Below are 11,986 nucleotides of genomic sequence, written 5' to 3'. Positions count from 1 at the left end.
CGGCCAGAGGCTCGGAACCCAGAACTGAGGGAGGGAGGGAGGGAGGGAAAGCGCCCCACCAAGGCAAGTGGGGGCGGGATGCTGGAGAAAGTGAAGGAGAGGAGAACCCTGGGAGGGGGCGAGGAAGGGTCTAGATGAGACAGGGGCCAGTCAGGGGGACATGGTGGCCTTGGGCAAGGGCGACAGTGCTGAGCCCATCAGCACACTGGAGCATGGCGCCCGGCTGGGCAGGGTTTGGTGTCACTGCAGGGCGGCCTCCCCCTTATGCTGGCTCTGACCTGGGGGGCTGGGTGTGAGCACTGAGCAGCCTAGAGTTAGGACGCACAGCTGGTGCATCGTAGAGACCCCAAGGGGAAGAAAAACCACACGGGCATCACACCGTGTGCACACGTTCTGACAGGGGCACTGACCCCACGTGTACAGCCTAAACTGCGGCAAAGGGATTGCTTCTGTGTACTCAGTATCTGGGGCTGCAGACATCTCGGGCCTCCCAGTCTGCCCAGCCCCCTCAGGGAATCTCCCGACTTCTGACTAGGGGCCCAGCTTAGCTGCTGAGAAGCTTCCCGTAATCGGATCAGGGTGCCCGTGACTCAGGGCGCACCTGTGTCATGTGGCTGGGATGTGGCACTCTTGGTGCTGCAGTGTCCCATGTGTGAAGCCACAGGCCACTCGTTTATGAGCATCTCATTTTTTTTTTTAAATTTTTTATTTTTGAGCTGGAATCTCACTCCGTCGCCCAGGCTGGAGTGCATTGGCACTCATGGCCACCCCAGCATCTACCTGTTAGGCTCCGGCAATCCTTCTGCCTCAGCCTTCCAAGTAGCCAGCATTGCAGGCAGGTACTACCACACCCAGCTAATTTTTGATTTATTGTAGAGATGAGGTCTCACCAAGTTGCCCAGGCGGGTCTCGGACCCACGGGCTCAGGCAGTTCACTCGCCTTGGCCTCCCAAAGCGCTGGGATTACAGGCTGAGCCACCGAGCCAGCCAAGCATCTCACTTTAAAAGTCTAGATCATGGCTTGCTTTCTAGGGCCAGGCGTGCTCATCTCTCACTCAACCTGAGTGAGGGGCAGCTCACCCTACGTTCACGACACCACTGTGCCGGGCAGGCACCCTCCCAACGCGCTGGAGGAGGAGGAGGAGCTCTGAGCAGCCCCCGCCAGGCCTGCGAGGGTCCTCTCCCCACCCTGCCCTCCTCCTGAGTGCTGTTGCTGCTCCTGTCTTAAAGAATGAGCTGGACATAAACAGCCCAACTCTCCACAAAACTTGGGGAAACTGGCCCCACCATGTCCCCCACCCCAATGTCTTTGCTCGCCCTGGCCCAACCTCCCCTTGAGCTCCTGCCTCTGCCAAGGGCCTTGGGCCTCTGGCCTGGTCCTTTTGGGCTGCTGTGGGGTCAGTGCTGGGCATACACGGGCAAAGCCACCTGGGCACTCCCTCTGGGGCTCCCACACTGCCAGGGCCCACGGGTATACCATCCTCCTCCCACCGGACACCACTCTGCCCAGCCTCGAGGGCTGCCCTGCTTGGGTTGAAAGACGTACACCTCGGCATGCTCATGGGGTCTGGACACCCGGCAGAAGCAATCGGCCAGGTACCCCAGCTCCAGACACTGGCAGCCTTCTGCATGACTTCCGAGTGGCCTCCACGGCAGGGTGGCTCTTCCCCTGCCTCCTGGGAGGAATCCCCAGCTTGGGGCACTCCCAGGGAGCCCAGACGCTGTGGCAATGCACCATCACATCCAGACACACCGCTGGGAGCTTTAAAACTGCTGATCTTCTGCTTTATTGACAGGTAAACTGTTCAAAAATGTTCTCACGATTCAATAATTACAAAGACTCAGACTTACATTAAAAAAGTAAAAACCAGAACCCCTGGCAGGCGCTGCCCCACAGAAGGCCCGGGAGGGTGGGAGGGGCGGGCGGTGCCAGGCCACTCAGTGCCGACTCAGGTAAGTGCGTCCTGAACAGCGTTGCCAAGTGTCTGTCGGTGGAAGGCAGGGAGGCGTCCTGAGCCGGGACAAGCTCTGTCTGCTGCCACAGAGAATCACAAGCCTTTCATGAGATAGGGCCACAGACCTGATCATCAACATCTGACACAGGGAGGGGTGAGGTGAAACGCGCGGGGCATCCCCACGCCATGGGGGCCGATGTGCAGGCGTGTCGGGTGGCTCTACAGGATCCATACGGGCACTAACCATGGGGTCCATGCAGGGCAGGGCCAGGCGGGGTGGGAGGGGCGTCCCAGAGCCTGCCGCGAGGCTCCTGGGCACTGGCCGCCTCTCAGCCCAGCAGGCACGGGTGGCCTGCCCAGGACACTCGCAGACTCCAGGGCAGAGGCAGCCACGGAGGGAGTGGAGAACAGAGAGTACAGCTGACTTCACAGTCGGAGACTGGTGACACTTCGTAGCCGTAACCCAGGACGAGCTAGCACGCGCAGGGCATCACTGGTCCTGCCTCTGTCCACAACTAGGTGGTCAGCAGAAGAACTTCTGCAGTGGACTATGCAAGGGCTAAACTGCATAAAAAGGCCACAAACGAGTCTCCACTCTCCTGTCTTCGAAATTCTAGTGACTCTGGGACTGGTAACGACTTCCCACGGTTCTTCTGAGGTCCTGTGAGACGGAAAGACTCGTCCTGGAGGCGGGTTCCCCAGCTGCCTGCCCCCACAGCCCGAGCAGTGGCCTCCCGCCGGGGCGGCACGTGGATAGGCCCTGCGCCCCGTTCTGGCCTGCGGGGGTGGGCGAGCAGCTGCGTGGGGTCCTTCATGTGCAAACGGAACGGCCGCCTCACAGCTGCGCACACACGTGGGTACGGTCTGCCACCGCGAACAACACGGCGGGAAACTGGTCATTATTATAATAAAGATTCTTCTTCATCTCCATATCTACAAATGGATTCTCCATTTCCTCGGACAACACTGGAGGGTCAGCTCAGTCTTGGCGCTGGTGGTGGCGCCGTCCCAGCTCCCTGGCCCCGTGCTGGCTGGCAGGTGGCTTCAGGCGTCACAGGCCGGCTGCTCCAGGCCTTCAAGGGGGAGCTGGCTCCTGTGGGGGGAGTTGGGGCTTGGCGGGCCGCTGGGATTGGAGCTGTTCGATGGAGTCGAGTGTTTGGTGGAGTCCGAGTCGGGCTGTTAACACAGAGGCGGCAGCATAAGCACCCGTCGCCCTGATCCGAGGAGGCGCACACCGCCCAGCCAGACACTTGGGGACAGATGTGGCGACTGCTCTTTTCTTTTGGTGACGAGAACACACACCCTTTATACGGGCAACTGACGTAGTCCTTAAGCTTGCTGGTGAGAGTTACAGACCTATGTTCAAGCGCAAGCACAAATGACTATAATTACAAGAGAAAGAGTGACTTGGTAGCGAGGAAACCAGATGACCTGCAACTAAGTGGTCCAAAGTGGCCACCATAACACTTCCTCATGCGAAAAGCACTAGGAGTTGAGGGCACCTTCAACACGATACAAGGTGTTTATGAAGACCCACAGCTAACTTCACACTCAAGGGCTGGAGACAAAGCTCTCCCCCTAAGGTCAGGAACAAGACAAGGATGCCCGCTTTCACCACTGCTCTTCAACACGGCGCCAGTTCTAGCCAGGGCAATTATAGGCAAGAGGAATAAATAAAAAGGTATGCAAGTTAGAAAGGAAGCAAAACTATATTTGCAGATGACATGATTCTATATGTAGAATCCACAAAAACATTAAACAAAATCTGTAAAGCTGTAGGGTATAAGACCGACAACACAAACATTAGTTGTATTTCTATACACCAGCAATAGACAATCTAAAAAGGAAATTAAGAAAAACAATTCCATTTACAATACTATCCAATATAAAACAGCTAGAAACCAAAGAAGTGAAAAATGTGTACACTATAAACTGTAACACATTACTGAAAAAATTTAAAGACATAAATAAATGGAAAGACTTCCCATGTTCATGGAATAAAACACTTAATATTGTTAAGAGGGCCGTACTCCCCAAAGTGATTTATAGACTCAGTGAAATCTCTACTGAAATTCCAATGGCCTTTTTTTGCAGAAATGGAAGAGACAATTCTCAAGTTCACATAGAATTGCAAGGAATTCAGAATAGTCAAAACAATATTAAAAAAGAAAAACAAAGCTAAAGGACTCACACCTCCTAGATTACTACTTCAAAATGAACTACAAAGTTACAATAAGAAAACAGTGTGAGGCCGGGCTCAGTGGCTCCCAGTACTTTGGGAGGCCGAGGCGAGTGGACTGCCTGAGCCCGCGGGTTCGAGACCAGCCCAGGCAACTTTGCAAGACCTCGTATCTACAGTAAATTAAAAAAAAAAACTTAGCCGGGCGTGCTAGCGTGTACCTGTAGTTCCGGCTACTCGGAAGGGTGAGGCAGGATTGCCAGAGCCCAGCAGGTCGACACTGGAGTGGCTATGAGTGTGCTACTGCACTCCAGCCTGGGCAACAGAGTGAAACTCGGACAGGAAGGAAGGGAGGGAGGGAGGAAGGGAGAGAAAGAAAGAAAGAAAAAAAGAGAAAGAAAGAAAAAGAAAACTGTGTGAACTACCATAAGGAGAGACGTAAAACTTTTAGATGAAAACAGGGTAAATTTTCATCACCTTAGATTTGACCATGGATTCTTAGCTATGACACCAAAAGCACGTGCAGCAGCAACAACATGGGTAAACTGAACTTATTCCAAATTAGGACATTATCAGGAATGGGAAATGACAACGTACAGAATAAAATAAAATACTTGCAAATGAAGTATTTGACAAGGGCCCAGTACTCAGAATACATAGGGAACTCTTAGAATTCAATCACAAAGTCATATCACCCAATTAAAAAATGGGCAAAGGCCTTGGTAGACTCTTCTCCAAAGAAGGTATAGGAATAACCAACAAGTCCAAGAAAAATGTTCAACATAATTAATCATTAGGGAAATGCAAATCAAAACCATAATAATAAGGTACCATTTCATGCCCACTAGGATGGCTATTGAAAAAAAAAAAAGAGGAGGATGTGGGAAGTCAGAACCCACAAACACTGCAGGTGGGAATGTAAAATGGTACAGCCACTGTAGAAAACAATTTGGTTGTTCTTCAAAAGTTAAACAATTTCCACATAGACCCAGCATTCCACTCACAGGTACACGAAAGTGAAAACAGTTACTCAAATACATGTACACACATGTGCACAGCAGCACTATTCACAACAGCCAAAAGACATAAACAGCCCCAAGTGCTCATCAATGGAAGAATGTGAAAACAAACTGGGCTCTATCCATGCAGTAGGAGCCCTTTTTTAGCAAAAAAAAGAGAAATCCTGATTCCTGCTACCAAGAGGACAGCTGCAAAAACATGCAATGTGAATGATGCCAGACACAAAAGGTCACATACCCATTGACACTCAAACTGCTATCATTCCATTTACATGAAATGCCCAGAATGGGAAACTGCAGAGAACGCTGGCAGCTGCCAGATGCTGAGAGAAAGGAGGAAGGGGGAGAACTGCTTAATGGGCAGGGGTTTGTTCTGGTGTCAAGGAAATGGGTCTCCCTATGTTGCTGAGACTAGCCTTGAACTCCTGTGCTCCAGGACCCTCCCACCTGGGCCTCCCTGGCAGCTGGCACTGCAGGCACGTGCCAGTGCACCTGGCTTGGAGTGACAGAAATGTTTCCTAATGAGAGAGAGGTGGTGACTGCGTAACACCGTGAACGTACTGTCACTGAGTTGTTCACTTTAAAATGGTAATTTTATGTTTTGTGAATTTCGCTTAAGTGTAAAAGAGGAACAAACAAGGCCATGGCAGAGTAAACAAGCATGTGTGTCTCAGGATGTGATGCCCTGGGAGGGACACCAAGTCCTCCATGTAGTATGGAACACACAGTCTGAATCTCGTGATGAAGAGACATCAGATGAGCCCACACTGAGGAGTGTTCTGGAAAGAATGGACATGCTCGAATGTCACTGTAACACCAGACAGACAAGCCGGCCGAGGGCCTGCTCCTGAGGAAAAGGCACCACAAGCGACGAGGCCATGGAGTCAGAAGACATGTGCGATAAGGACGTGGCTGGGACGACCCATCTTGCTGTGAAAGAAAACTGAGTAGGCAGACGACCATATCAATCTGCAGCTGCACCGTGTTACGGAAGAGAGGTGGGGCGTGGCTGCACCCTACAGAGGCAGTCCAGGAAGAGCGGGTGCGTGACACGCTTACACACACTGACTTGTTTATTTCCCGGACTCACTGGCCACCGGGAGACCTGAACATGAACAGGACCAGCGGGAACTCAGTGTTGCCACCGTGACTGGGGAGGAGGGACTTAGCGGTGTCCTGATGTGGCAGATGGTCCTTTAAAAAAAATCAGGGCAAGATAGGTTAAAGTATGTAAACCTGTCCACGTGAGTATTCTTGCAATTCTTTTCAAGGTTTGAAAATTTTCAAAATAGATAGTTACGGGAAAAAGAGTCAAGTTAAGAGGGTAAGGGAAAGACCCACCTTTCCAAGCCACCAGTTTCAGGCAGTTCTAAAGGAAGGTCTATGAAACTTTCAAAAAAGAAAGCAACTGAGAGACACAAGCCTCCTAACTCAGAGCTTGAGCTGGCACAGCCCTGAGAACAGAGCTGGCCGGGAACAGCACAGAAAAAGAAAGGTACAGGCAAATACAAAGGGAACATCTGTAAGCAAGACAAACAGAATCGACCAGTGCCCTAAAAAAGTAACACTTAATGACCAAGGAGGATTTATGCCAAGGATGCAAGGAAATCCACTATACCAACTCACATCAACAGGTGCTAGAAAGCATCCAGGAAGGTCGCCTTGGAAAATGCTAAAAAGGCGTCTGGCCAACATCCATAATCCAATCCTTACTTAAACTCTTCCTGAGCTAGGAGAGAAAGATGCCTCCTGAGCCAGGCAAAGGCAACTGGCAGAAACGACAGGCGTCAGTCTCCATGGGGAGACTCTAGCAGGAACACAGGGCCTGCACCATCAGGGACAGGGCGACACCATCTGGGAGCCCCGGCTAGTGCCCTGAGACACAGCAGACGCAGGCATGCGCACACACATGTGCACAGGCATGCACACAGATGCGTGTACATATGCACACACACACTGTCCCAAGCTCTTGCACACTTTCAAGATGGAATGACAAACAGAAGAGAAAACCCCGTGAAGCTCTTGAAGAGCCCACAGAGAATATTTGTTACCCTAGCCGAAAAGGATAGCTAGACTGCATAAAAATTACCAACTTCCATAAGACTAAACACCTTTAAAATTAAAAGACAAAATCAACAGATAGTGATTCTGGGAGAAGGATCTGAGCTGATAACAACCACAATTACAGTCCCTAGAAGTCATTAGGAGAAAAGCAAATGACTCGTGAGTGAGGCAACAGAGCACGGAAAGGCAGGCGGTGGCCTTGGCCTGTGAGCTCAGTGGCAGATGTTACCTGTGGTCCAGTGGGGGCTGACGCCTGTGGGGAGCAGTGGCAAAGCTCCCTGTCCCCCTCCCTCCTAGAACAGGATCGAGAGCAGAGACTCACAGGGCTGCCTCCTTGATCCTCAGCGCTAGGCGATTCTCACCTTTGCATCCTAATCCTCCTCCACACAAAGGAAACTGAGGCCCAGAGTGGCGCAGCCACACAGTGCCTGAGGGTACTGCCAGCTGGAGCAGGGTCAGGTCCCCGAGTTGGCCCCCATGCCGTGACACCAAGTGGCTGTCCCAAGGGGGACAGGGCAGAGGTCAGTGAGGAAGGTCTTCCCAAAGGAAAGCAAACACATGCCACAGTTAAGTACATAAACCATACAGAGAAGCTAGAAGGGGAGCTTCCGAGAGAAGAGGGCTGGCTGGAGAGCTTTCACTCCTAGTGGGGCAGTGTGACAGCCTCATCACAGTCTGCAGCCCCGAAAAAGTCCCCAGCCTAGCGCCTGCCTGTAGCCTCTCTGCCCAGGGAGATGAGGAGGAGGATGGCCAGACACTGGCTCCAGCTGCCTCTCCTGGAAGGAACACACACCTCCCTCTGCCCAGCCTGAGAGGCATGAGTGGGGAGCTCGTGGTGCCCCCAGGATCCCAAACCAATGGCTGCTTTTCTGCTGGCAATGGCAGCTCCTGGCCAGCCACATCCTGTTCTCAGGCAAGTCTCACCTCTTTGTCAAAGTCCTGGTCAGGGTCGGACATACTTCTCAGAGGCACGGTCACCCCAGGCTCCGATCCACCTACTGAAAGAGGACAGCTTGTCTTAGGGGATGACATGGAGGACAGAACTGAAAGCCTGGGGATCCCCTCCAAGCCCTCCCCGCTTTCCCCTGCCACCTCCCCTGGCTACAGGAGCTGGGCTTCCTCCGCACCTGACGAGGGCCATGAGATGTAGGGCTTGTTCCTGGACGGAGGCTGCCGGGCCAGGCTGGCAGGAGGGGGGCCGGGTCTTTCTTCCTGGGGGGGAGGCACAGCACTCTGGGCGGAGAGAGCAATACATGAGCACATGCAGGTGCCAACTGGGGGTGGGAAACCAGGCAAGGCCCACACAAAGTCTGCGCCACAGCCAATGGCTGTGGCCCTAGGACCTCGCACAAGGTGGCTACGAGGGCCCTCTCTAGTCCAGGGCCTCAGGTCAGTGTGGAACTAAGAATTGGCAATAGCCACGTTAGGCCAAATAAACCCTATGGAATACACACTTTCTGAAATAAAGTATATTACCTATTGACACAAAGAAGTTAATTTAGAAATCCTCATCTAACCTCTGATGTACTTATGGAACACTAGCAGACTGAGGTGCTGAGACACTAATCAATAGAGGCACCATACCGTCAGTGCCCAGGCACTGCCCGGGCCTGGGGCCTCGTGACAAAGACAGAGCTCCTGAAGGAGTTTCAGCTGAGACAGGCCTTACGGACAGAGGCTCCAGGCCAGAGCAGAGCCCGAGGGGACAGCCTCAGGCAGCCCTGCCTTGGAGCCAGTCTCTGCAGACACCCCCTGCCCTCACGCGCCAGCCTGTGAACGCACCAGAGGCAGGTCCATGAGCACCTGCATCCCGTCGCCTGGGCCCATGTGAGCCACGTGGTTGAAGTTGGTGGGGTTGGATATCATTTTGGATCTCAGTTCTGGGTCTCTAAGCATCTCTCTGGGGAAAGAAAATACATGTGTGATTCAGTGCATAGAGATCCCCTCGGCTCCAGCCCACCCCTCTTAGAGCGAGGCCAGGCTGGCCCTGGGGGATCCCGCTCTTACCGCCGCTGCTGCAGTCGCTCCTCCTCTGGAACCTTGAAGACAAAACGCCTTTTGCTTCGGGTGCGAAGCATCTGCTTCTTGCTGTTGTCGGAGGTGTCCGGCACATTGAGGACTGCTCCTGGGAAGGGAAGTACACAGTGACCATGGTGCAGCAGGAAGGCGAGCCCAAGCCAGGGAAGGGTGCAGCTCAGGCTGCTTGCATATACGGGTGCGGCCCAGGCTGTCTGAAAGCCCCCTGCCCCCAGCTGTGGAGAAAGACCCACCCGAGAACTTGCTCTTGAAGTAGATCAGGCGTGGAGGTTCGCAGTTGAGGAGATTGAGGGTGCCATCAGAGTTCAGTGGCCTTATCTGGAGGGAAAGTCAGAAGTGGACAATGAGTGTGTGCCATGGGAAGACTGCAGCAGCCCCTCGCGCCAGGAGGGCCCCACGCCCGCCTTACCCTCCGCAGGCCGATGGTCTGCACCCACTCCATGGTGCGCACATCGAAGACGTCCACGCCGTACTCGCTGTAGACTGTGACGTGGGAGGGGCTGCAACCTAGCCAGGGAGCAGAGCACATGAGCACAGGCAGTCTTGAGCCTCACCTGTCTTGGGCCAAGGTCACAGCTCGGCACCTGAGCAAGGGCAGAGGTGGCAGCACTGCCTTCACCAGGACACATCGTCGCTTTGTCAGGTCCCCACTCTAGAATTAATCTTCAGTCCAAAATTCAAGCAAACACAAGCAAATGTTTCAATGCCCTCCCATAACTTCTATACCTGAGCAACATTCTGACCACCACAGTATAGGTGCTGAGGGGACTTGGGTGCTTTCTCATCTGCTCTCACGAGGTATGACGTGAATGCTTATTCAGGCTCAACATGTGAAATGCTGGCTAGGGCCAACTGCTTAGTATTTTAGCATTCAGAGAGCAGCCAGCTGCTTCCTTAAGAGATGCCCAGAAGCCAAGTTCAGGGCCTCATGAGCTCAAGCTCATGGTGGAGCCTGGGGCTGCAGTCCTGCCTTTCTCCACGTTGCTGAAGACACCAGCCTGCCCTCTGGAAGTAGTGCGTTAGCAACGTGGTGTCCTTTTGTGATCTGTCTGAATGCACAGGCAAGTGAGGACACCACTTCCTGCTGGGAGCTCCAGGGTCTGGCTGCCCTTGCCTTCTCGTCTGCTCCAAGTAATGGCATCTGTTAGGTCATGACAGAAACTCGGCCAGTGGGCCAGGAATGTGAAACCAAGGACTACAGACCCCTGGGGAGTGTGGAGTTGAAGGAGAACCCCACAATACCTAGACCAGCACTGAAACACTGAGCCTCAAGACAGGGAGTGGTGCACAGCCACCCCTCTGCCACTGCTGCAGGCAGCAGTCCATCCTCACACCCACCCAACGGCGTGATCCCTGGCATCCCTGCACAAAGGCAGGGCTCAGAGAGGCAGGCTGCAGAGTATGTGAGCCTGGCCCAGCCTTTCCAGCTTCCAGGGTTAGAACCTCCTGTGTCATGTCACACTACACTAACTGATGGTGCGTCCTCCAACAAGCTACCGTTCTTTCCTTCTGAATACAAAAGGGACAGCAACCAGAACTTGGGAGGCAGCCAGAAGACGCTAAAACCGGGCGGCCAAACTGCCTTAACAGTGACACTTCAGAGCCACTCCGGAGACCTGGAGGGCCACGTGCAGAAGCAGACTCTGAGTTAACTGTCAGAGGAAGGGTCTCCACACAAGGACTTTCAGGGGAAGCCCCTCGATGGCTGGGCAGAGGGCTTCATTTGCAAGGAGCCAGGAAGAAATCTAATGTGCTGGCAAGGTGATAAACTGAGATGTCTAGCCTACAGAAAAATTTGAACTAAAGTCTGTACTACTATGGAAAGAATACGGGCTCTGGAGTCTGACTGAACTGATGTGTGACTTAGGTGGATGACACAGCCTCTGTGGCCCTCCTTCTCCTCCTCTGTAAGATGGCTGATGATAACTACCTTAAGGGACAGGGAGGGACAGGTAAGGCCATGCCCACAGCGCTCATCACAGGGCACAAGTCAAGTTGTTATCCATTCAAAGTTCTGTAATTATTTTCTGCCAGATCCAAAATTGATTTGACGTCTGTACTGGGTGCAGGGGAGGGAAAAAAAGAGACCCACAGAAGTGGAGAACACAGGAACATCAGGTGTCTGCTTGGCCACATGTGGCTAGGATTATGAAAACACTGCTCAGTGACCTGGGTCCTTTTCGACATGAAACTGCACTTCCAGTGCTGGGGAAAAGACCGGGTAACCAGGAGTCATGTGCGGTCAGGAACCCTGTGCTGGCTGCCATGAAGGCTGTGATGGGAAGAGGCCAGGCCAGAGACTGCCAGCAGCGGGACCTGTCCCTTTCTTGCCCCACCCCTAGGCTCTTGGCCTGACCCCACCTGTCCGCACATCTGCTGTGAGAAGCAGCGGTCCTGGTGGTGCTGAACTGAGCCGGACCCTCTGCAGAAACCCCTGCAAAAGGAGCTGGCAGCTCACCCCATGAGCCTGGACGTTGGTCCCTTTGCCCTGGGTATGCTGCCAGCGGGGCAAGGCCAGCAGTGAGGTGGACAAAAAGCTTTAGCTTTAGGTAATTAAGAAAAAACAGGCCGGGCTCAGTGGCTCAGCCTGTAATCCCAGCGCTTTGGGAGGCCGAGGTGAGTGGATTGCCTGAGCCGGCGATTCGAGACCCACTTGGGCAACTTGGCGAGACCTCATCTCTACAATAAATCAAAAAAATTAGCCGGGCATGATAGCGCACACCTGTAGTTCC

At 53.3% G+C, this 11,986-nt stretch overlaps 1 protein-coding gene across 1 annotated transcript in view; it reads right to left on the bottom strand.

The window, feature by feature from the left end:
• Positions 1 to 1,756: 1,756 nt before the first annotated feature.
• Positions 1,757 to 11,986, bottom strand: part of CDC42BPB (CDC42 binding protein kinase beta) — an 80,852-nt gene continuing 70,622 nt past the window's right edge. The window contains exons 32-38 of the mRNA XM_021710107.1: positions 9,664 to 9,761; positions 9,488 to 9,572; positions 9,225 to 9,342; positions 9,000 to 9,117; positions 8,345 to 8,450; positions 8,142 to 8,215; positions 1,757 to 3,131 (exon numbers count right to left, since the gene is read on the bottom strand). Coding sequence (XP_021565782.1) covers positions 3,000 to 3,131; positions 8,142 to 8,215; positions 8,345 to 8,450; positions 9,000 to 9,117; positions 9,225 to 9,342; positions 9,488 to 9,572; positions 9,664 to 9,761 — 731 coding nt within the window. The 3' untranslated portion in view covers positions 1,757 to 2,999. The remainder of the gene's footprint in view (positions 3,132 to 8,141; positions 8,216 to 8,344; positions 8,451 to 8,999; positions 9,118 to 9,224; positions 9,343 to 9,487; positions 9,573 to 9,663; positions 9,762 to 11,986) is intronic.

This window comes from Carlito syrichta, unplaced genomic scaffold, assembly GCF_000164805.1.
Source record: "Carlito syrichta isolate Samal-C Ts95f unplaced genomic scaffold, Tarsius_syrichta-2.0.1 Scaffold288134, whole genome shotgun sequence".
In the NCBI taxonomy this organism is placed as follows: Eukaryota; Metazoa; Chordata; class Mammalia; order Primates; family Tarsiidae; genus Carlito; species Carlito syrichta.
Note: the sequence above shows the minus strand (reverse complement) of the source record. Positions and strands in the feature narration are given on the sequence as shown.